At 45.1% G+C, this 25,842-nt stretch overlaps 1 protein-coding gene across 4 annotated transcripts in view; it reads right to left on the bottom strand.

Annotated features, from left to right (window-relative positions):
* LOC138293086 (ADAMTS-like protein 2) overlaps positions 1-25,639 on the bottom strand; it is a 282,169-nt gene extending 256,530 nt beyond the window's left edge. Inside the window, exon 1 of one of the 4 annotated variants that reach the window (XM_069232092.1) lies at positions 25,423-25,639. Coding sequence is in view for 1 of the 4 variants with exons in the window: in XM_069232088.1 (XP_069088189.1) it covers positions 25,423-25,494 (72 nt within the window). In the remaining 3 variants the exon portion in view is untranslated. The remainder of the gene's footprint in view (positions 1-25,422) is intronic. The other 3 variants (XM_069232088.1, XM_069232089.1, XM_069232090.1) reach the window with 3 other exon arrangements.
* Positions 25,640-25,842: the final 203 nt, after the last annotated feature.

The raw sequence follows: 25,842 nt of genomic DNA, 5'->3' as shown, positions 1-25,842 counted from the left end.
GAGTGAATCGGCGGGGATCAACGAGCAACAACCGTGCTGGCGCTGAGGCCCCCCCGACCCACCAGAACTTTCTAGAGGCCTCAAAACACCACTAAGCCAATAGTAATTGATCCAGGACTTGGGGAGAGGAACTATTTGGCCGGGCTGCTCGTGCTGTTGCGGGGAGATAGGCTGTCCCCCCCCAACAAGCTGGTCCGGCTCCCCCACTGACCGGCGCGGAGGCCTAAACATGGGACCCACTGGCAATTAGGACGAGTGAGACACCACAGGACGGTTCCCATCCGGTACTATTCCTCACAAGACTGACCGTAAATAAAACTCAGTGCTACGGAACCAGAAGCAACAGCCGTGGGTCGGACCCAGCAATAAACGGCGAGTCTACCCCGAGCCACACCAATCCAAACTGAACTAAAGAGCAGCACGCACGAGGAGGCCAACTGGGTGGAGAGCATTGATCTAAATCCAAACAAAAATCCCCAGGAATTGGACCATGGCCGGAGCGGGGCGCTTGCGCTCGGGAGCTGGTGCCAGGAAAGCACTGGACTCCTTATCCCAAGACAGTCAAAAACTAGACGCGATGCTCGCAGCAGTGGAACGCATCGAAGATGCACTGGAACGTGCCCGCACCTCGCTAGAAACTAAAATAGACAAGGTGGCGAGTGACCTTGTTTTGCTGCACGCAGACCACCGCAAACTAGCAGACAAAACCAAGGAGATTGAATCCACAGTAAAGGACCTAACGCCTGCGACCGCCCAGCTAAAAACAGGAATAGAAGACATACAGGCCAGGGTACTGGAACTGGAGCGCCGAGCGGAGGACGCGGAGGGCCGCTCCAGAAGAAACAACATCCGTGTGGTGAACCTGCCGGAGGGATCAGAAGGCAAAGACCCGACTGCCTACTCTGAGAGCTGGCTGCGGGGACTGGTGCCCGACGGGGTGCTTACCCCCTTCTTCTCTGTGGAACGTGCCCACCGAATACCGGCTCGGACAAGACCACTCGGGAGTACTCCACGCCCATTCATCATCCGCCTCCTCCACTATGCAGACAGAGACACCATACTACAAACGGTAAGTGCTGCGCCACCACCCAGGATAGATGACATGCAGATCCTACTATTTCCAGATTACACCTTGGCGGTGCAAAAGGACCGAGCCTCCTATCTCCCTCTGAAGCGCAAGCTGCGATCTCTTGGCATAACTTATTCCTTGCTGTTCCCTGCTAAGCTACGAGTTGTGGTTGATAACAAAACACACTTTTTCCCCACACCTGAAGCCGCCTGGGAATGGCTTGAATCGATGGGACTATCTACTGACGGTGCGCCGGGGCAGACTGGGCCGATCCCCCATGCCAAGCGTAATCGAAATAAAAGAGACCGGAGAAGAAACACTCCTCACGCAGAAGCAACAAAATGCGCCCCAGACCTGGAACAACTAATTCAAGAGAGAAGAGAGGCGATCCACACTGCAGCAGCGATGGGTGCATCTCCCCCGGGCTCGGGGTCGGACACGGACCTCTCCCAGCTGACCAACGACCACCCTCCCACACCGGATAGTATATCCGAGCCGGGCTTCGACCCCCGTGACACCGGCCACCGCAGACGAACTCTTCTTAGGAACTCTTGCACAAGGTAAAGAAACTGTAGTCTCCAGGAAATACCCAATTAGAAACGGTCACGTGGATTTGTCTCAAGAGGCGAGCAAACAACAGCCCTGGCTGCGAAATAAGCGTGTCGGACTCGCCGGAGTCCTGTTCTCGCTGGCGTTTGCGCCCCCTGCTCCCAAGCACTGCGCTATTTGGTGACTAACCACAAAGAGACCCCCCTCCACACTCTCCTCTATCCCATCCTTTCAATTATCCGACACAGCCGAACAATCTGGTGTGAGACTGAAACCACTCCCTTACATGCTTGGCACACCCCCACTCTCCGACCAGTGGAGACACACAGTGTACAGCTGTACGATTGAACGTTGTTTTTGTTGCAGTGTTTGGGCGGTGACCTGTTGTCTATCTGCTCTGATGGTATTAGTTTTAGATCGTTCTTGCCGGTGGACATTTACTAACCCTTTAAATGATAGATGGGAACGGAAGACTGACGGGGTGGGGCCACATGTTGAGACTAGACGGTTAGACTTGGAAAAATGCCTAACACCCACAATATGGCCACATACACAGCAATTACCTGGAATGTAAGAGGCATTCATACCCCCAAGCGGCGATATGCTATCTACTCCTACCTTAAAAGGCATTCAATCCAAATAGCATTTTTACAGGAGACACACTTAGTAAGCTCTGAGATTCCCCGACTGCGCCAGCGCTGGTAAGGACAATTATATGCGACAGGACACTCAGCATACGCCAGAGGAGCACTAATTTGGATCAGAGCAGGCACCCCTTTCGTAGCGGAAGAGCAAGTCGTGGACTCACGGGGCAGATTTGTGTTTGTCAGGGGAAGGTTAGCGGGCCACGTGGTAATATTGGGTTCTATCTATGCTACAAACACAGATCAGACCGCTTTCCTACACAATTTATCACACCATCTGGCGGGTTGGAGCACCCTTCCGTGGCTATTGGGGGGAGATTACAACAGCGTAATAGATGTTGACCTGGACCGCTCTTTTCCCCCCTTGCCTACATCTCCGGCGGCCTAACTGACTGGACCCAACAATGGAACCTAGTGGATGTGTGGCGGCAACGACACAGAGGGGACAGAGTCTACTCCTTCTACTCTGCCCCGCACTCCCTGCACGTGCGCCTAGACCGCATACTTTGCACCAGTGGTGGTGAACTCGCAATACATGGGGCGCACACATTCAGATCATAATCCACTGATGGTGCACTTATGTTGGGGACCTCCGCGCTCGGCTGTCCCCACGTGGAGACTGAGGCCAGAGCTACTGGAAGATGCTACCTTCAGAGCATCATTCAGTGCCATAATCCCAGAATTCTTTGAGCAAAATGAGGGCACGGCCACATCGGAATTGATTGAGTGGGATGCATTCAAAGTCTTCATCTGGGGACACTGCCTGGGGGCTCAGTGTAACATGCGTCGTTCTGTTGAACGAGACCTGACCCGAATAGAACGGGCCCTGTTGAGGACAGAAGAAGAAATTGCAAGCAACCAAAACTAACAGACAGAGCTATCTGCAATACGCGCAGAGCACCTGTCATTACTAGAGCGTCTCAGATGCCTAAATTACACAGCACACTCCACGAGAACTCACTTGTCAGCGGATAAAGCAGGCAAACTCCTGGCCTGGCTGATACGCCGTGATTCCGGGAGGAAGCCGATAACGGAAATCTGTACACAGACAGGGGAACTGACGCACACTCCCGCAGAGATACAGGCTGAATTTACGAGACACTACGAGGCGCTCTACGCCTCGCGGGCAACCGCTGGATGTGAAACCAGCACCGAATTCCTTGCTGGGGTAGCGCTCCCACACTTAGAATATGATCGGGCCGAGGCACTAGAGGCACCCCTTGACCTCGAGGAGATCATCTCTAGCATCAAGGAACTTAGATCCGGCAAAATGCCAGGCCCAGACGGGCTACCAGCAGACTTTTATAAAGCCTTTGCGACACAGTTGGCACCCAAGCTACTTCAGGTATACATGACAGCTGAGCAGGAGGGCCACTTGTCGGCCACACAGAGGGAGGCGCTGCTGGTTTCCCTTCCTAAACCCGGGAGGGACCCAGTGGATATGGGCTCATATAGGCCGCTGGCAATAATAAACACTGACTACAAAATACTAGCAAAAGCACTGGCAACACGCCTCGCACCGAACGTGCCAGAACTAATACACCCCAACCAAAACGGGTTTGTACCAGCCAGAGACACCTCCCACAACATCACAAGACTATTCCGAGTAATGCAATATGCCAGTCACGATTGGCCGCGGGCGGGATGTCTTGCCCTTGATCTAGAAAAAGCCTTTGACTCCCTAGAATGGCCCTACCTGTTCAAGGTGTTGCAACACTTTGGCATGGGGCCATCCTTTATTCGCTTAGTGAAACTATTGTACACCAAACCACTGATCCGGGTGAGGCTGGGGCCAGAAATATCGGAACCAATCCAGGTGTGCAAAGATACAAGGCAGGGCTGCCCCCTATCGCCACTGTTATTTTCACTTGCCATGGAGCCTCTGGCAGCTGCTTTGGGCAGGGAAGGAGGTAACTGGGGAGACTGCTCACACATAGGGGGTCATTATGACCCTGGCGGCCGGTGACCGCCAGGGTCACCGACCACGGGAGCACCGCCAACAGGCTGGCGGTGCTCCCTCGAGCATTCTGACCGCGGCGGTTCAGCCGCGGTCAGAAACGGAAAGTCGGCGGTCTCCCGCCGACTTTCCGCTGCTCGGGAGAATCCTCCATGGCGGCGGAGCGCGCTCCGCCGCCATGGGGATTCTTACACCCCCTACCGCCATCCTGTTCCTGGCGGGTCTCCCGCCAGGAACAGGATGGCGGTAGGGGGTGCCGCGGGGCCCCTGGGGGCCCCTGCAGTGCCCATGCCAGTGCCCATGTCAGGTCCCAAATGGCGTTCTGGAGGACGCTGCCGTTGTCCGTGGTGGGCAGGATAGCACTTCTAAAAATGATGGTTCTCCCACGGCTATTACACTTCTTCTCCAATATCCCATATTACGTACCTCCAAAATTCTTCAGGGCACTGGAGACGGGATTTAGGGAGTTCATCTGGAGCGGCGGCCGTTGCAGAGTTGCCCTAAAGAAACTATACTTACCACCTGATAGGGGTGGGCTAACGGTCCCCAACATGGAACACTATTATCTAGCAGCCCAACTCCAGTGGATATCCAAGTGGTTGGCCGGCACACAGCTTGCAGACACAGCATCAGGGGAGGAACCATGGCCGCTCCAGCAGATACAGCACTTTTTCCACCCGCTCACGCACACACAAACCCCACGGCAATTGTACCTCCAACTAGCCCATAAATGTTTCCTCAGATCGCTTTGCCTCACAAGATCGGTGATCCCATTTGCACCCGCGCTGGCATTGTTGGGTACACCTAGAGGCCCCAAGGTCACATCAGATTCCGAGCTACGCACATGGCACGAGATAGAACTACACACACTGGGAAACCTTTACGAAGACACTCAATTACTACCGTTTGCTAGACTTCAAGAAATGGGGCTTCCACCTGGCCAATTTCTTTTACACTGCTCTCTGGTGAAGGCGCTGAGATCCAAATGGGGGGACATCACAACAGCCCCACCTACCCACTTGCTGGTACAGTACTTGTAGGTGGTGGGCTGTGGCCAACATCAAATTAGCTAGCTAGCGGACGCCTTGAGGAATCAGGCCACCCCTGAAAAGGACCATTGCGCAGGGCATGGGAGATAGACACCGGCAACCCGATTGAGACGGCACGATGGAAGGCTGCTCTTGCAGGCCACCTTAACATACCACGTAATTCCCGATTCCGCCTTATACAATACTATATAGTTAACAGAGCCTATATCACACCTGCCCGAGGGAATAGATATTTTAACCGGAAAGATGCAGCCTGTCCTCGATGCCGCGAGACTGGGGTGGACCTGTTGCACATGGTGTGGTCCTGTCCTAGCCTGGCCCCCTACTGGAGAGTAGTGGTTGACAACTTATCTAACTGCACAGTGCAACAGATACCCTTCACATGGGAGACATGCATTCTAGGACTGTTCCCCAGAAGCAAGCAACGAAGAACAGAGACGCGATTCAGAGACTTAGGACTTATTGTGGCGAAGAGATTGGTGACCCGCAGGTGGAAATCGCCAGACCCCCCACCAGTGCAGGCCTGGAGGCGCTCGCTCGAGGTGTGGGCGGGAGCGGAGGGCTCTGCTTTGCGACGGGAGGAAACCCTGGGGCTGCGACAGTTCCCGATTTCCGCCTGCTGGTAAGAGCTCTTGCTACAGCTGCGTGACACGGGGGTACACCCAACAGAAGAGGGACAGGACTAACACAGACAAGTATCAACAACCCTGTAAAGGCAACACACAAGGGGACTGAATGTGGAAATTAACGAGACACACTATGGCACCATGGGGAGGGAAAACTATGCACATCAAACCAGATAGCTGACCCAGCCTTTCCGCAGATAAACCAACCTGTTGTAACTAACCCTCACCCCAACACTAAAACAGTCACGCCCGAAATGACCACATAACTGTCCGAACCCGGCAAACATTGTTGTTGTTTTTTTTTCCTTAGATTTTTTCTTTATTCAAATGTTAACTTACATCAAATTCATAGTGTCTGTCTTCTTAACAAAAATACTATAATCAAACAATTGTGATGAAAAAACGTTATATTAATAAATGCCACCAGGCGCTGTGCCGATCTAAACAAAAATAGTCATACAAACGACCACTTAAGCTACATTCACAGTACTGAACAACAAAAACGCAGCACACTAGGAATCAAAAGCCACATATGTTGGAAACTATTAACAACACAATGGTTGTAAAGACTACCCGAACAACTGCATTGACAAATTGCAAAAAACACTGCATCAATGTGTCGCCAATGTACTAAATAATAATGCTTAATGATGTAGTAATACTCAACAAGATATGCCAACTTGAAGCAAATGCCAGAACAGGAAACAATGTAAAGTTTAAAATGTTAACAAACAGATTTATGAAAACAAAATGAGAGCACTCTTGACAACGTTTTATCTATACTAAATGATATGGGGTCCAGTTGTTCTTTAATTTCTCCCACCGGTTAGCTTTTTCAATTTCAATTTCAAAATGGGTACCGCTTTCACACAAGAAAAGTGTCTATTATGTAAAGAAGAAATAGATTATTTGGGTCACAACATTTCAAGTAAATGTATCACACCTAGTAGAAGTCATTGATAAGGCTAGACCCCCTAACCAATAAAGAACACCAAAAATGAGTCCTAAGATTATGTGAGTTCCATGCAAAGTTTATTCAAGGTTTTGCAAGCAACACTGCGCGCTTAAGAGAAATCTTTACATAAAATGTAAAGGTTATGATCTAACCCACAAGAACATTTTGAATGGGTCAAACACAAACATTCTTCTGCCTCATTACAGAACTCTCTTGGAGCTGTTTTAAGTCAAATGGATAGTGAAAAAGCAGTAGTTAATGGATTTGTTTCACAAAGTTTTAAGAGATCTTGAAAAAGCCTTACTCTGTAAATGGGAAGGAACTATTAGCCTACACTTGAGCAGTTGAGAAATGTTGGAATTTCTTTTGGTGGAAAATAATTCTTATTAAGAACTGATCATCACCTACTAAGAAATATTATTATCAAACAGATCCACTGCGAGGATTGTAAGATTAAGTGAAAAACTGCTTTAAAACAGATATGTTGCAGAACATATATCAAGTACAAAAAAAGTATTTTGCAGACTTTTTATTGCATTAATCTTCCATGGTTGAATGTTATAGTGAGGACAAAGATGATGGTGAGTATTTTTTGCAGCCCTCGATTCAAGTTTCTCATCATTTAAGATAACACCATGTCAGTGGGTAAAAGGCGATGGAATGTGATCCTAATTTGAAAAATGTGGTCAGATTTAACCAAAAGGTTAACCAAACATTTTTTTGTTTGAAACCATACTGGAAAGTATCGCTAAAGTTGTTTGTTATAGATGGAATACTATTTAACGAAGATAAACTGATACCACCTGAGGAGTAATGCTATAGACTCTACACAAGAAGGACATCTTGGCATTTCACTCACCAAATGTGGAACAGATGACAAGTATTGGTGGCAATGGACAGGCAAAAAAATGAATTGAAAAATTGAAAAATGCAGTGTGTCTTACAAGTACCAAACATTACAAAACTAACACACCTCCATTAGTGCCAACTGAAATTCCTGATCAAGCACAGTTCAAATTGGCTATTGATGTCCTTTGTCCATTTAGGGCTCTAACCAGACAGTATCAATATGTTGTAGTTTTCGAGTGACTACTTCAGCAAATGGGTTACAGTAAAATTTACTAATGAGCGTAATACTGAGGCTGTTACCCACTTCTTATAAGATGTATTTATTAGAAAGGGGTTACCCAAAGAAACAGTCCCTGAAAATAGAGTAAGATTTACATCACAGAAGATGGCACCTTCTTTGAAACATACAGGAATCAGTCACAGAAGAGTTTCTGTATACCACCCCCAATGCAATGACTTAGCTTAGCTGAAAGAGACAACAAGCTTATTAATGACTGTGTTCAACAGTACATTGTTAGAGAGACTCCAGTAGAAAAATCTATTCGCAATATGCTTTGGTTCTACATAATACAAAGCAGAGTCTCACTGGCATTTTTCTATTTTTTCTGTTGAGAGGTAGACCTGAAAGTTCAAAAATATGCCAACACTGAATGCAACCAGCAAGTTATAGCGATTTTGAACTGAAAAGAAGCAGAAAAGGTAGCTAAGAAAAATGGCTAAAAATGACAGTAAAACGGCTTCTGACAAACACAGCTCCAAGAACTGTAAATCATTTGAAGTTGGAGATTTTGTAAGGGTCAAATCTGTAAGGCCTTAACCTGTCAAAAATCTATTCCAGGAATGTGGTGGAAGATGTAAGTGTGCTTTTATGGTTGGTGGGAAATAGTGGTATGTCATTAAGGTGCTCTTGCCTCAAACCCTATTTACTCTCAGCAGAATTCATGAAACGTTATGTTACATAACCCAAACCAAAAGTGATCGTGACCAGAATGCAGTGCACCAAATTGGGCAAAAAAATACACCTATAGTAAGGAGATTATTCAGTCTGCATTTTGTTTCTCATTTCTCATTTATGTCCCTAGTTCTACTAGGAGTCTCAGTATGTTTTGGTTTATATATGCAAACTTTGTCATACATGTTATGTAATTGTCTAATAATATTGTACTTTTCTCATTCTGTATCACCCATGAATCACCTTGAACATTTATATTGTTGAATTCTTCTTGTTTATTTTTTCGGGAAGAAAAATATATATTATAGTTCCCCCTAGCCCTTTGCTCTGTTCCCTAGTGTGAGGGCTTCTCTGCATTGCTGGTCTGGTTTGCTTAGTGGACTGTGTCCACTGTAGGAGCCTGTGTTTTACCTCATAGTAACAGGTTCACATCCTGGCAGGTCCACTCAGCCTTTCAACCAAGTTCTGAGGTTGATAAAATGAGTACCATTGAGTTGGGTAACAATAAACATCTGTTATTCAGCGCCAAGATGCCTACGGGTTATATGCGCTGGAGACAGCAGACCACCATGTCTATGACTGCTTTTAAATAAAACTTTTTTTTTTTTAATGCAGCCCATTTTCCTTAAAGGAAAATGAGATGCATTTCAAAATCAAAAATAAAAATGTTTTCTTTTCATTTTTTCAGAGCAGGCATTGGTCCGTGGTACATAACTCCGATTGTTTTGCAACTGCATTCGCGGTCACAAAACAATCATACATACCATCTGGATTCAGTATTAGGAAGTGACGTCCTTGTCACGCCCCTTCCTAATACCGAATTGCAAAACCCAAACTGCGATACGGTAACAAGTTACCGAATCGCAATTTGGGCTTTGTGCATCCCAAATAGCATTTTTCAAGTCGCAAACGGCCCGATTCGCCGTTTGCGACTTGAAAACTGCTTCGTACATCTGGCCCTAAGTCCCAAATCTAACTTTACCATTAAAGAGGATTTTTAATTACACTTTCTCAGACACCAAATGTGAAATGTTTATATTCAAAAGTTACCACTTATTAAACGTAATAAGACAACTCAATGTTATCCTATGGGAGTGATAGGCCTCACAATAGTGAAAATGAATTTAGGAGTTTTTCACTACCAAGACATGCAAAACTTAAAAGTGCATTTCCAACCTGTTAATTACAATGCACTGTGTCGTATGGGTTACCTAGGACCAACCTTAGGGGTGACATATGCAATAAAAGGGGAATTTAAGGCCTGGAAAGAAGGCTATATTGCCAAATCAACAGGCCTGGGACACATCTTAAGGTAATGGGCTAAATAAGTGGATGGCACAATAAGTGCTGCAGGCCCACTAGCAGCATTTAATTTAAAGGTCCTGGGTAAATGGTATACCACGTTACTAGGAAAGTACAAGTAAATTAAGTATGCCAATCAGGTGTATGCGAATCTTACCATGTTTTTTTGGGAGTGAGCACAAGCACTTTAGCACTGGTTAGCAGTGGTAAAGCGCACAGAGTCCTGAGGCCAACAAGCAGAAATAGGAGGGGTGGAGGCTAAACATTTAGGGGTGACCCGGTAGAGAGGGTCAGGTCCAACTAGGCCCAGTCAAATCCTGTACTCTGCGGTATGGGAAACCAATATGTTGGTGGGGCCTAGGCCCATCTCTCAGTAGTGCTCGAAAATCTCTTTGTAGTTGATCACATAAAATCAGGTGCAAATCGCACTGTCAAGCCAGACCTAAAAATCATGTAAACTAGCATAGCCAGGGGCATCCCATACTGCTCTCAAACACAAAACTGCACTCTGAAATCTAAAGTTAATGACAGAAGCTGAGGGTGCTAGGACAGCAGTACACTCCTCATGACTACTCCTGTCTGTGCTGCTGCTAGAGAAAAAGAAACACATTAAATTATCTAGTTATCTAAGATGCTCTGTTAGAAATAGCCCTCCCTACAGGGTCACCCCTAAACATTTTGCTTTTCTCCTCCTACCTAAGGAGCTAGCCTCCCGTTCAGAGCCACAGGGATATAACAGGCTCCCAGCATCTTGAACCCGCGCCTAGACCCACCATGAGTGAGGCTTGAGCATGGTTTGATTGGCATATACCTGATTGGCATATTTAATTTACATGTATGTCCCCTGTAGAGTGGTACACCATATACCCAGGGTCTGTAAATTAAATGGTACCAGTGCGCCTGCAGCACACATTGTGCCACCCGCTTATGTAGCACCTTAAAACATGTCCTGGGCCTGCCATTGCAGCCTGAAGGCAGTGTCCCACCGCCCTGTCGACTTGTCATTTAAAACCCTTTGTCAAGTCTTGAACTCCCTTTTTATTACATATAATTCACCCCCTAGGTAGTCACTAGGTAGCCCATAGGACAGGGTGCTGTGAAATTAAAAGGTAGGACATGAGCCTTTTAGTTTTACATGTCCTACTAGTGAAAAGCTCCCAAATTCATTTTTCACTACTGTGAGGCCTACCCCTCCCATAGGCTAACAGTGGGGAACTTGTAATGATAAACCCTCTTTAATTGTAAAGTAGGATTTATCATTACAAATTTTTAAAATGCCACTTTTAGAAAGTTAGCATTTTTCTGCCCTTAGCCCTCTGGGCCTGCAGTCTGCCATAAGTCACATAACTGGGTGTAACTGACAGGTGAGACTTTGTGAATTCACCCAGACAGTCACACAATAGTGTGATTAGAAGAGCCTGAATGGGCCATCAACTAATGGTGGGGTCAGAGCTAAGCACGACCCAACTTGCAGCTGAATAGGCTGGGCTCTGCCACCACACAAAAGGCTTAAAGACCCTGTATTGTCAGTGTAGTCAGTTAGGAACCAGTGTAGGGGAGGCAGGAAACTCCTAGAACTACAGAGAACCTTTCTGGAGACATTTCCCAGCTTCTAGGAGCAGGGCACAGAAGTATAAAAAAAGGGTTCTCAGACCAACTCTTCAGTTCACTACTAGATCTGCAGAAGGACTATTAAAGGCCTGCCTGCTGCTGTGACCTGTGGTGCATTCCACCAGTCGTATGCTGCACCTGGAAGGACTGCTTAGCTGCCTGGAGCCTGCCTTGAACCTTCAGATGCCAGCCCTGCTGTGAAGCCCTGCATCTTCACTTGTACCCATGACTTCACAAGTGACTCAAAAGGCTAGTTTAGCTGGCCTCCTGCTCAGAGCCACAGGGACATAACAGAATCTCAGCATTGTGAACCCACACCTGGACCCAGCCTGAGTGAGTCTTGATCAGATGATTTATTAAACATTATTCTATTTTTCTAAATTGGTTTAGAATTTTTATTGTGCTGTGTTTTCACTTGATTCTTGTTTGTGTACTGTATAAATACTTAGCACGTTGCCTCTAAATTTAGTCTGACTTCTTTTTGTGCAAAGCTACCCAGGGTTAAGCACAGATTAAATTGGTGACATTTTGGGGTTCACCCTGAACAGGATTGTGGCTGTTGCTTGACCAGGGCTCACACCCCCAGTCAACCAACAACCCTATTTCTCACACGCTCTAAGAGCATTACAGTGCCATGTGAGTGCCCCTGATAGTTCAAGCTCAGGCAGCCATGTTGCTGCTGGCTCAGACAGCTGGATTACAAAAAGAAAACACTACTGCTTGGAGGGCAAGTACTTTTATCTGTGGAAGCACCAAACTTCTGCCCAATCAAAACATGAATTATTGGCTACCAACATGTGTGCGGAGTCAAAGCCCCTTTGTGCAGTACTCTGGAAACAGCTGCACTGCCAAACCAGACCTAAAAAATGGATGCTCCTGAAAGTTCAAGCTCAGGCAACCATGCTGCTGCTGGCTCAGACAGCTGGATTTTTTTAAAAATAAAAAAATAATCACTGCTGCTTGGAGGCCAGGTACTTTTATCTGTGGAAGCACAAAATGTCTGCCTTATCAAAATATGTGTTATTGGCTACCAACGTGTGTGGAGTCAAAGCAACTCTGTGCAGTACTCTGGAGACAGCTGCACTGCCAAACCAGAGCTAAAAATGGATCTAGCTTCATTGGGGAGCCATAGAACATAAAACTGATCAATGTTATAAAGGGAAAATTGCAACTCCCAGTACCAAAATGAGCTGCTGTATGAAATACTCCTGTGACAGGTGCAAAATTAGATTTGGGAAGGCCATGTCTGAAAACAATATGAGAAACCATGTCTGAAAACCAAAAGATGTGTCACCTTGCCTGTTAAAATAAAAAAGATGTGGTTCCATGTCTCAACAACGAGATGTGGATTCATGTCTGATACCTTAGAACTATGACACCACCATGAGACATGACATAACACCACCATGAGACATGACATTACAACCGACAACCAAAAGATGCAATACCATGAGACTAATCTAGAATGTTGTGATAAATCAAAAAGAAATGAAGAGATGCATTAGTAGCATTACCATAATACGGCAGCACAAGAAGTAGGGTTCCAATGCAAAACAAACATTAGCAAAGCAAATGGGTCTTGCTTATACAAAAGCTTTTGGGTTTGCCAATGCGTTTTAGCCATGTTGTCCACCAGTGTGGCTGCTGTTCAGCATGGCTAAAAGTTGGTGGAATAAAGTGTTGTAAAGTGGAGTGGTAGAGAGTGTTGTGTACTGGAGTGGCATAGTATAGAGTTGTGTAGAATGGCATACACAGGAGTGTCCTGGAGTAGTGCGGACCGGTGGACATTGCACTGGCGAGTGGTGCAGAGTATAGTGACATAGAGAGTGGTACTATTGAGTGTAGTGGCATTGAATTCAGCGGTGTACAATGTACCATCGTAGAATGCAGTGGAGTAGATTAGAGTGGTGCATTGTAGAAAGCAGTGGTGCAGAGTGGAGTTGTCAGAGTGAAGTGGCACAGAGTGGAGTGGCACAAAGTAGAGTGGTACAGAGTGGAGTGGCTAAGAGAAGCGTGGTGCAGAGTAGAGTGGGGTTGAGTGCGGTGGCGTAGAGTGGCATAGAGTGAAGTGATGTAGAGTTGAGTGATGCAGAGGACAGTGGCTCAGACCGGTCAAGTGACATAGAGTGCAATCGGTAGAGAGCAGAGTAAAGTTGAGAGGCAAAAAGTGCAGTGTAGAGTGGCACAGAGTTTAATGGCAGAGAGTGCAGTGTTGCAGAGTAGAGTGTCAGAGTGCAGTGGTGTAGAGTGGAACAGAGTGGTGTAGAAAGCAGTGGCATAGAGTAAAGTGATGCAGAGTGGAGTGGAGTGGCTTAGAGTGCAGTGACATAGAGTGCAGCTGTGTAGAGTGCACTGGCGTAGAGTGCAGTGGTTAAGAGTAAAGTGACATGTAGTGCGCTGGCAAAGAGTGGAGTGGCGCAGAGTGGAGTAGAGTGGCGTAGAGTGCAGTGGCATAAAGTAGATTGTTTCAGAGTAGAGTGAAGTGGTGTTGATTGAAGTGGTACAAGGTGGAGTGCAGTTGTGTAGAGTGGCTTAGAGTGTAATGGCCTAAAGTAATGTTGAGTGCAGTGGCATAGAGTGTAATGTGCAGAGTAGATTAGAGGAGCGTAAAGTGGATGGGGTAGAGTGCAGGGGCGTAGAGTTGAGTGTTACAGAGTAAAGTGCATTGGCGTAGAGTGCATAGGCATATCGTGCAGTGGCATAGAGTGAAGTGTTGTGGAGTGGCGTAGAGTACAGTGCCGTAGAGTAGAGTTTTAAAGAGTAGACTGGTGTGGTCTATACTGGATGTGGTGTAGAGTGCAGTGGTGTAGAGTAGAGTAGTGAAGAGTGCATTGGCATAGAGTAGAGTAGTACAAGGTAGCGTAGAGAGGCGTAGCCTGAAGTGCTGTAAAGTGCAGCGGAATAGAGTGGACTGGTGCAGGGTGCAGAGGTGTGAAGTAAAGTAGAGTTGTGCAGAGTACAGTACAGTGGTGTAGAGTGGTGCAGAGTGGAGTGGAGTAAAGTATTCATGGTGTGGTGGCACACTGTAAATACAGACAACACATTCTCAATTGAAATGGCCATTACATTTGCACAGGCATGCAGTTTTAATAACAAAACTATACTGTGCATAGACTACAATGTGTGGAAATTGCATCACCTCATTTAATGAATCGTTTCGATCACATAAAGTATTTGTTTCCAACACACTTCAGAAATAACAAAAAGTGTGCTTAATTTGTACATTCAGAATTCTGATATATTCTGAAATACATATACAGTTCATTTAAACGTTGCCCTGTGCTAGAAAGAAATTCTTTCCTACCCCCCAAGGTATCCAACAAGATTGTCACATAATCCTCTCACTTTGAAGTCAGCGAAAGAAAAGTAAACAAGGGCCCTTGGAAGACAGCGCCTGACATTTGACCTCGATCTTTGAATGCACAGCAAATGTGACGAGATAAGAACAAGATATAAATGCCTGGTTACAGAAAGCGAGTTTGTGGAAGGGGACCGATAACATGGTTAGGCATGGGAGGGACGAACTGAACCTGAGGAGCCTAAAGTAAATAAAGCCAGCAAATGGAAAGCCAGAAAGTGTGAGTTACAAACCACAAAGCCAATGGTAATCAACGAGTGAAATGCATTGCTAGGTCAACCTTCTGAAAGTCCCCATGATTTCTTTAGCAAAACAGACATCTGTGCAGTCTGGTGTGCTGCAACCTTAAAATAAGTAATAACATGCCGAACATTGTACACTGTATGTTTAGCCCCCTTGCTGCTATCATCAGATGTTAACGGGTGGTTACCTGTTGTGGAATTCACCCAAAGTCACAAAATCTGATGCAATGACAGAAATGTACAGTTGCCCTATTCCCAGATTTATGTTATTAGTGTTACGCTCTGATTAGAGTTCATCTTTTAAACATGGGATGTGTCACCATTTCACATATCCACAAGATGCAACACAGTGTTCGGTAACCAAGAGATATGACTCTATGGCGGTCATTCTGTTAGGGGGCATGGGCAGTGCAGGGGCCCCCAGGTCACCCGTTCCTGGCGGTAAAAACCGCCAGAAACAGGGTGGCGGGAAGGGGGTCGGAATCTCCATGGCGGCACTGCTTGCAGCGCCGCCATGGAGATTCAGCCCAGACAGGGGAAATCCGGCGGGAAACCGCCGGATCCCCTTTTCTGACCGCGGCTTTACCGCCGCGGTCAGAATGGGCAGGGAAGCACCGCCAGCCTGTTAGCGGTGCTTCCGTGGTCCTCCACCCTGGCGGTCGATGACCGCCAGGGTTGGAATGACCCCCTATGTCTGATAAACAAGAGCTGTGACATCTCATCTAAAAATGGTGAGGTGCAACACCGTGTCTGACAGCCTTTAGGTGTTGCACCATGTCTGACAACCAACAAAAGTGGCATTGCGGCTATTACCATGAAGACAGAAATATAGAATTAAAGGACAAATTAGTATGGCCAAACCCATCTAGTTCACTCACTTTGTGTTTCTTTCTAAAAACACAGGCCCTAAATAGTCTCCATCTTTACACTCACTTTCTTGGTAGTGTTACTGTCTTTTGTTTGTCCCATGATTTTTTCACTTGTTGTGAACTTCCATTTTCAGCAACCAAGTATAGCATTAGTATTACATGAGTAAGAGTTGAAACAAGAAGTGACAGTAACATTTCCTACCCCGCTAATAGTGTTTCTTTTACTCTGGAACTTGCTCTTTTGGGTTGAGTGGGGCAATAAGTGTGCCGCACTCATCCTGTCATGCTGTTTGTGCACATTGATTCTTAACACAGTTTTGTTCTGCTACTCTTGCAGCATAAACAGCCTTTAAGGGTACATACATACTATGATGCTGAGCATCCTCCACAAACAAGCAAAAGTGCACAGCAAGGTGTACTGATAAAATTAAAAAATCTTCAAACAAAACCCATCTCAAGGCCCCCCTACATTCATGCCAAAAAATAATAAGCGTTGGCAAAGCAGATTACTCTCGCCTTCAGGCCCTGTTAGCTTTGACGGTGTTTTTTTTGTTTTGTTATGCTGTATAGCGTCCCCTATCACTTTGCAGCATTGGTAAAGTGGAACACAAAAAAAGGCGCTATTAGCTGCGGACACCTCATTTTACTGGCGTGCCCAACATGCACACACATGCCTGCAAAATGTGCTGCACAATTGCCGCAAAAGATTTTTTTTCAAAGCAGGTGGAAGAAGAAACACAGGAGTGGGGTGAACATCACAGTGAGTGGGAATAACACAGAGTGCGGGGAGACATACACATCACATGCGAGAGAGAGCAACATGGAGCATGGGTGGGACAGAGTAGAGGCACGTGATCAAGGAAGCAATGGGGAGAAAAACACGAGGGCGAGCACAAAAAGGAGGAGCAGTGGAGAATCACACAGGCTTTAGTTAGCAATACCGAGTGCAGCTGAAGGGGCAGAACAGAAGCACATGAAGGTGACAGCTAGAAACACATGCTCGCTCATGGAGTGCTTAACCAAAAAGAAAAGTAAGTAGTGCCTGGAAAATAAGAAGAGGGACACAAGTAATAAGGACATGCTTCATAAGGGACAAACACAAAATGAGGAAATAAAGTCCACACAAGCTAATGAATAAAAAGCAAGCAAACGAGAGTGACAATAAATCCAACCAATGGTAAGAAACAGGCTTGGACTGAGCCCACTGTAAGCTGACAATAGGTCTTTTATCAAACAGCTTGTGCTGTCTGGTAGGCGAGATGTAAATATGCCTCCTCCTTTCTGTAGGTCTCTTCCTGAATACTGATGGACCGTCACACGAGGCGAGGAATTTATTGGCCAGATGGTATCCTGTCCAGACTCTGGGATCTCTCCCACACAGTCTTTCTATTTACAGGATAATGTACACCCTGTTATGAATTCTCCAAATAAGGGCTCATGGTTCTACACATTTAAATGTTGAAAAGTAAAAAATGTGTCAAAGATAGCTATATGCTGTGCTAAGAATTGTGGCTTGAAGCAGTCATCGCATTCATTAGCAATGAGTGCACCCACAGAATTTGCAATATCAGGCTAATGCTTACAGGTAAGTGAGAGAAGTAAGCATTAGAAGGGTACCTATAACCCACTTCACTCTGTGGTAATAACTTCATTATATGATAATAAATACTGTTGGACATGGTATCAGGTATGACAGAGACGTATACAGGATTTGTCCAATGTAATGCAATGTCCGACGTTGCTAGGAAATGCAGTAACATATGCCAAACTGTAGGTGCACTATAAAAATCCCAGCAGCACACATTTACCACCATTAATTGATACTCATTACGAGTTGGTTAGTAATTGGTATGATAGCTATCACACCTGAATAAAAATCTGAGTCATTTAGGTTGGAATATATTGTGTGCAATATATACCACTCAATTACTAGTTTTTCTCTGATAATGAGAAATCACATGCAGATTTCCACATGTTCCATATTTACAGGGCAGTGATCCCTCAATAAATATCAAGTTTGACCTGCCAAAATGTATCCAGGAATGCGATTTATGTCACAGTATTAATAATTCCAATATGTGCCATAACACTTTGTTAAACCTTACACATGAAATCTCACAGATTAGCTTTGTCCGTAAGAATTAGATGTTGGTTGTCCCCTTAGACAGACCGTTGGGGTAGAAAATGTGCATTTGCACTAGAGTAAGTCTTGCTAGAATCTCTTCTGAGGTCCCATAGCCTTAGCTGTCTGCCAAGATCTTAGAAGAAAATCATACAATAATACATACATTCATCAATGTAAATATATATCCTTATGGATACATAGAAGGCCTTTGAATCAGCCCTCTTCTGTCATTGGCCTGTCTGAGTGTCATTTACGCTCTGCATCCATTAATGACAGCGTACAGTGGAGGTAATGTTCTGTCCACATCAGTCATAGGTTCTCTTACTCAGTGAATGAAGGCATTTTTAATGACATGTACACATCCACCTGAAAATGAGTGTGCTTCAGTGTCACAGCTGATTGGTCAGTCTTTTCGTTTTCAACAGTCTACTTTTAAAGTTCCAGTTTTGCTTCTTTGCTTCTCTTTATATTTTAAGCTTTCTTTCAAATGATACTGCAGCTCCCCAAGTAGTGCTAAAGGGCTGTTTGCTTGACACTGATTTAATCTGCAGTGCACCGCATCCCACTTGGCAACTTCTCTAAACCAGAAGCCAATTATAGAATGCTGTTGTCCATAGTGTATCATTGTTTTACCATTCCAAAGGGGCAGACACATTGATTCTAAACATGGCGGCCATTCTGGAACATCAAAGCTATGACAAACTATGTACAAAATCACTGCAGGATGCACATCCACTGATATGTTAGGTTTGTTATTGCAAGAATATACCATGTATAGATGGCATTGGGTTTCTTTTTTCTACTTGTATTCTTTCAATTTTTCTTACGTATGTTGCTGAGTTTGTGGATATTTTATTATGATTGTGTCAGATAGTAAATGCAAGAATAAGTCAGATGATGGATGAATGCATTCCTCGAAAAATCTACTGTCCCACTCCTATGGCGTCATATTTTATCAGGTCAAGCTATATTTAGGACTTGCCCACCCTTTCTGGCAAGTTGACAAAGAATAGGTGTTATGTTCAGTAAGAAAGTGAAGAAGCAATACAGGAATTTAAATCTTGATCTTATCACACTGGCTCTATGTTCACTGACAGAGGTGAAAAGTCAGTTTGTCTTCTTACAATTAACTTTCCTTCTGACTACAGAGTTAAAGGATTTTGTAAGGTTAACTTTCTGACCTTCTGTAGGAAGAGTGTGAAATGAAAGGCTTTAGAGTGTCAGGTTTTTCCTAACACATAACATTCAAATAACTAAGTCAATTGTACAAACACTTCAAAATATATTTCAGTAATTGTGAAAGCCCATTATCTGTACTTCTGTGCGATAGTAAAGAAATATTTTAATAGGATGAAAACAAATCACAACACATCACTTGGTGATGAGCAAAGGATATATATGTTTTCTGAAACCCAATTTAACTGATTATTATTAATAACCTACACAGTTTTATCAGTAAAGCTGCAAGTTAGTGGAAAGGTTTTTGGACATTTCTTGGAACTTTACTGTCTGTAAATGACAGTGTGCTACCACATCATGCTTAATAATATATTTATTAAAAGTGAGTGTTTAAACATTAAATGAGAAACACTCCTGCCCTGATGGTTATGTTATTAGTAAATTAAGAGCCAAACCATGGATCATGTGTTCCCTATATGTGGGCTAGAACCTAATTATACATGGAGCAAATGTTTAGTCAATTTATCCAAACTAAATATGTTTTTCTTGTACAGAAATGTTGAGCTCACATAGTTGAAGGTGCCCTCATATGTGAGAATAAAGACAAAGCTGACTCTGTAAACTGAAATATTTCCCTAGGATCACACAATTTGAGACCCATTTACTGGTCAAGTACATTATAGTTAGGTCGAGGATATTATTCAAGTTACTCGGCCTGCAGGTCTAGTAAAATTTTTATGATTTTTCGAAGGCCTGATGAATGGAAGTATGAGTGCAAAGATGAGTGACAGAGTGCATGTATGAAGACATACTGAGTACCTAAACATAACACTGACACAAAAGGTACTTTCATTCATAAGACAGATCTTTTAGCATTGCCAAAGCTTAATAGTTCTATCTCTAGTCCCACCACTGGGTACGTTTATCGGTCTTCATGCAAGATCTTTACCATGCCACTTCTGAACATTTTCTCCCAAGATGTAATATTTCATGATCCCATCATTTCACACAAGAATTTCACTGAAATACACCCGGTATGTTGTTGCTTTGTAAATCTTCCTGCACTGTTGCCAAATACTTCCAGAAGGAAATTACTATTTATTGTTCTGCAACTATCTGTGCTCCTGCGTACTAATGAAGCAAGCCTGAAAGCTGTGGACAAAATGTGGATGAACTCTTGTAGACTAATGGGCCTAAATACACATCATAGCAGACATTACATTTTTTGGGAAATGTGTATCTAAACTACGAGTGCATCATTTTAATTTTCCTGGAGGTCTGTATTGAGGATAGGGCAACTTCAGCTGGAAAAACTGTCTAATTTTCCTGCATGTGTGCAGATGAGGGTCCAGATTTGTAGCATTATTTTAGGCTAGTGCCATTGTTTATTTGTGTGCATTAGGGCAGTCACTTTTTGGGCTGAGTCCTTCCTGTTCTGTTCCCATTCACTTACTACCACTGGTAATAAGGCTATTGTCCATCCACATTAGAGTCATGTCACACCAGGGCCTCCCACCGGGCCATCACAGACCCATTTCACCTGGTCTGCTATAGAGTTCAGCCCAGGTGCCCAGGTTCACGGTAGACAATTAATTCTGTATTCCTTGTCTTGGCTTATTAGGGGCTAGGGCCAGAGCTCCTATCACTTTATGATCCATATCCTCTACTCCTCAACCCCTTCCTGCCACTCTTCTCACACCCAAATGCCAAACACATCTTCCATTCACAGGATATATGTTTTATTTTACAACAGCTGGTCCCCTAATAAGACCCGCTGATGTAGGCTGCATGTCAGCACTGAGTGTCGGTGATACTATTGGACCCCCCTCTTACCTCTACTGAGTCCCCCCCCCATCTTCCCCACAGAAATCCTACAGTGGTGCTTATGCTTCTACACGGTCTGCTCCAGCACTGTCTGTGGCTGTCCCATACAGACCAAGTAGGAATAGTATGTCTGTGTTTTTAGGTCGAGAGTGCAAGCGCTCTGGCCTATTTGATCTATCTGTGGGCTTTTAACCACGCTCCCCGCTCGCCCATCACTATCACTCGTTCATGGGCTTGTCTTTCAAAAATCCTTTGTTATCATTGGAAAATGCTTTACGTTTGTCCCTCCTTGGTTCAGTTTTGTTACAGCCTTGGCCATCGACTCTCTTACATGGATAATTGCATGTATGCCGATACGTTTGACTGCGTGCAAACTTTTTGTTTCCTTTTGTGTGTCTCCTTCGCGCTCACGCTCATGGAGGAAGCGGTACTTTGAATCGGCTTGTTTTCCATTTGTGTCTCTCACCTTCGGGCTCACAGCGGCCGTGGCGCTTTGAATCGGCTTGCATATGTCAACTGTTTTACTTTTAATTTTCAATTTATGTGGCAAGAAAAGTACAGTTAGGAATTTAAGACGCTAATAGCTCTAACTCAAGCAAACACAAGACCCATTGCATTGCAAATGCTGGTTTTAAATGGTAACAGCATCTCATGGTGGGCTCCTGTTACTCCTGATGATGGGCGGCAGTGCCTCCTGGTACTGGTTTAAAAGTGGCTCCAGTGCAATAGTTCTATGACACTCCTGAATATACTCCAAAAAATAATTCTCCTTTTGTGGTTACAATTTCCCTCCAACGAGCTGGGTTTTTCATACCTGTTGGAGAATTCCTACATACAACACGGGCAACCTCTAAAGATGGAAAGTGCATGCATTCCAACTTCACCTGTTTCCAAGACACACTCCGTAAAATACCATGGTTATGTGCAGCAACATTAGATACACTATGCGTCCACCATGCCATCAAACCTCATGGTCCTCATCCTCCATATCACAAGTAGGCGAAACTGCAAACAACACTCTTTCAATAATGCACTCCAAAGGGTGCCCAGGAACCTGATGCAAATCGGGATACTTTGTGGCCTCATCACAAGTATGTAGCGCTTTATAAAAAATACAATTAGAACACCCAGTAAGTGTTTTATGCTGCACAATGGGTAGGGAATATGCTATGAAAATAATAATACAAATGTACCTTTTGTCACTACTTGTCTAAGGCTAGACACCTGATATTCCACATCCTATCTGGTCTATTGGCAAATGCGTATTATAATTAAAACTCCCAGTTTTTCGTCTTTACTGAGTTTTACAGATGAATACAGAGAGAAACCATCTATTTTCCTATCTGTATGCAATTTTTAATTATGGGTTAAAAAAAGGAAATTAAGTTGTTTTTGAGTGATTCTAAATGCTGCCAGTCATGACTGGCAAGTAAATAGCTGTGCAGATTGACAGGAAGGGGAGTTAAAAAAGAGAGACTGTTTCCTAATGAGGCCTAAAAAGCTATATACGTGCACAACGCTGATACTAAAATATGCATCCGTTCATACAAGTTTAAATATTCATCATCTACGGGGATTTATATCATTAGAAGCTGTTGGGTATTCAACCATGAGCGTACACTCACTGGTTTAATAAATGTGGAAATATACTAGTCTAACATTCATATTTTCAGAAACCAAGACATAGTAATGGATAAACACAGATAAAATTAGCAAAAAATAAATATGGATAAATACACAAGGAAATGCCAAAAAAATAGATATAAACCGGGAGTCATAAATATAATGTAACATTCTTCAGGAATTCTGTGTAAAAAGAGTAAAGTATTGTTATGCTGGGACCAGTGTTACTGGCTAAGTAAGTTTTAATACGAACTATTCCTTACATATTGTCTCAGGCAATGAAATAAATGGAAAGCCCCTCCTCCCCCCGCCCAAAAAAAGTATTTTGGATGGGACTCTGGGGGCAACTCCACCTCTGTTGTTCTAAATGGTAGCCCCCGAACCTCCAGTCAATTTCTTAAGTTTGGTTTTATTTATGCCCCTGCCTCCCTCCATGCCGGGTGCCTCACAGCCATGATGTATGTGAGTGTGGGTGCTCCACACAGGTCTTCTCTGTAGCAGCAGTGTATAATGCACGGGTTAGTCCTTTCCAGCTGTGAATTCACATATGGCTCCTTCATCCTCTCTGTCATCACCAGCCGTTCGGATAGGCACCAGCAGGGAAGAGAAGGTGGGAGGTTGTGAAGGGAGGGGGAAGGGGGTGACAGCAGCTGGAAGAACACAAACCTACTCCCCCAGGCAGATGCTTTGATCTAAGATGTCAAATGACTGCGAATGGAAGTCTCCCGCAGTATGTTTGAACAGGATTGGGAGAGGGCGGGATCTGGTGTCTGGGATCAGGCTGTATCCTACAAAGAGTGCAAGGGAGGGCCTTGGCTCTTGGCACAAAATCCTTTTCATTGACAAGCACGGGCCTAATTTACCCTCAGTGCGATCTAAAAACTTAGTCTGAGTTATACAAGCTTCATCACTGAGACGTACAAGATCCTGATTAGAGGGATGTGTACAATTCCCATAGTGGGATGTGTACGCTTCATGCGGTGGGAAGAGCAAGTTCCTCTCAAGGGAATGGATGTACAAATCCGGTCTCTCTGTGGTGTTCAAGCTTCGCCCTGTGGGATGGGCAAGCTCCCCTCCTCTGTGCATACTTGCTTACCTCAGTAGGAAGTGTTAGGTGCTATGAGGGGTATGTGCAAACTCCCCTTAATGGAATGCACATGCTCACTTAATAGATTGTACACACTCCATTCAGTGGGATTTTCAAGCTCCCCTAAATGGAAAGGAGAAGCTTCCTTAAGTTCGGAGAATAAGTTCCATTCATTAGGGTGAACAAGCCCCCCTCAGTCATAAGCACACATTCCCATTGGTGAAAAGAAGTAACTTCCTTCAGTGAAATGTGCAAGCACCCTTCAGTTGCACGTTCAAGGTCCCCTCAAGAGGATGTGTAAGCTCACCTCAGTTGGATGTGCAAGCTAAAGCTCTCCTCATTTAGATGTGCAAGCTACCTTTGGTGTCTATAAGTAATGAATAATGTACCTCACTGGAAAGCATAAGCTTCTCCTAGCTGGATGTACAAGTTTCAATAAATGGTGTGTGTCAGTTCCCTCAGTGGGATCTCTATGCTCCTCTCAGTGGAATGCAAAAGCTTCCCTCAGCCAGATTTCACAGCACCCCATAAGCGATGGGCAAACTTCACTCAGAAGAGTGATTAAGGAATTAAAAAAAAAAGCCCACAGGTGGGATGCACCATCTTACCTCGGTGGGATGGGCAGGCTCCACTCAGCGGCATGTGCAAGCTCCCCTCAGTAGGATGTGTATGCCTTCCAGTAGGATGTGAAAGCTTGCATCGTGGGATGTGAAAGTTCATCTCAGTCAGATGCACAAGCTCCTGTCAGTAGGATGCGCACGCTCCTTTCAGTGGAATATGAAATCTCCCATAAATGCCCTTTGTGACGCACACACTCTTCTCAGGAGGATGTATACGGTGGGGTGCGAAAGCTCCCCTGAAGAGAATGTACAAGCTCCTCTCAGTGTGATATGCATGCTCCTTTCAAGATATGTAAAAACTCCCCGCCGAGGGATATGGAAATTCCTCTTTTTGGGGGGGGGGGGGGGGGGGGGGGGGGGTGGCTAAGGTGTGAGCTCCAGACACATCTTTCACTGAACCAGTGAACCAGATTTAAAAGCGTATCTGAACTTGTGCACCTAAATTATGGAATGACAATTTTCATGAAAGACAGCAAATAAGGATTGCAGTTCGCCAGATGAGTGCTTCAGTGTTCATGATTTATGTGTGTGTGTGTGTGTGTGTGTGTGTGTGTATATATATATATATATATATATATATATATATATATACATACATTTATGGTAAGAACCATATAGTAGTTAAACTGCGCATAAACAGGAGTTACCCAACTGGGAGTGTATAAGGTTTAGATTCCAAAATAATAGTGGTTAACCCATGTTGGGGCCCAATACTGAATTCGGTATGCATTGCGTTGTGATTTCATAGCAGCCACAGTGAGCTGGGAGGCACTGCCGAAGCACCGCGCCACATCTGACGCACTCACCCCAGCCCTACCGGCCTTTCAAAGGTTCCCGCCTTGTCGCAAACACCGCACATTCACACAGGCCAACCCGTCGCAATTCCCCGCCCAAGAAGAGCTAGCGAGTCGAGGGGCAGAGTCCAGCCTTACCTTAAGGTGCAGCGGGAGAGGCCAGAGCAGCAGCAGCAGCAGTGGGGGCAGGAGGCGGGCACCCCCGGGCATGGTCCGGGCTCGGAGCAGCGCGCGCGCCAGCAGCAACAGCAGTGCACAGCACCAGTTCAATGAGAGGCCGCATGGTGAGCGGACCGGCCTTTACAACCTGTCCACTGGAGGGAAGCCTGCTCAGGCGTCGGGCCCTGATTGGCATGCCAACCTGAGCCCCCCGGGCAGAGGAAGGGGTGGGCTGAGAGGAGGGAGGGGCAATGGGAGGGGAGCGAAGAGAGAGGGGCAGAGCACCGAGGAGGCAGAGCCCAGACATGTGGGTAGAGCAAAGGCCCACAGGAGGGGGCTGTGTGTGTCCCGAGGTCAAGTGATTCTCAGGCTTCTTTGGGGAAGAGCATCATCTATTTA

Source organism: Pleurodeles waltl, chromosome 4_2 (assembly GCF_031143425.1).
Source record: "Pleurodeles waltl isolate 20211129_DDA chromosome 4_2, aPleWal1.hap1.20221129, whole genome shotgun sequence".
In the NCBI taxonomy this organism is placed as follows: Eukaryota; Metazoa; Chordata; class Amphibia; order Caudata; family Salamandridae; genus Pleurodeles; species Pleurodeles waltl.
Note: the sequence above shows the minus strand (reverse complement) of the source record. Positions and strands in the feature narration are given on the sequence as shown.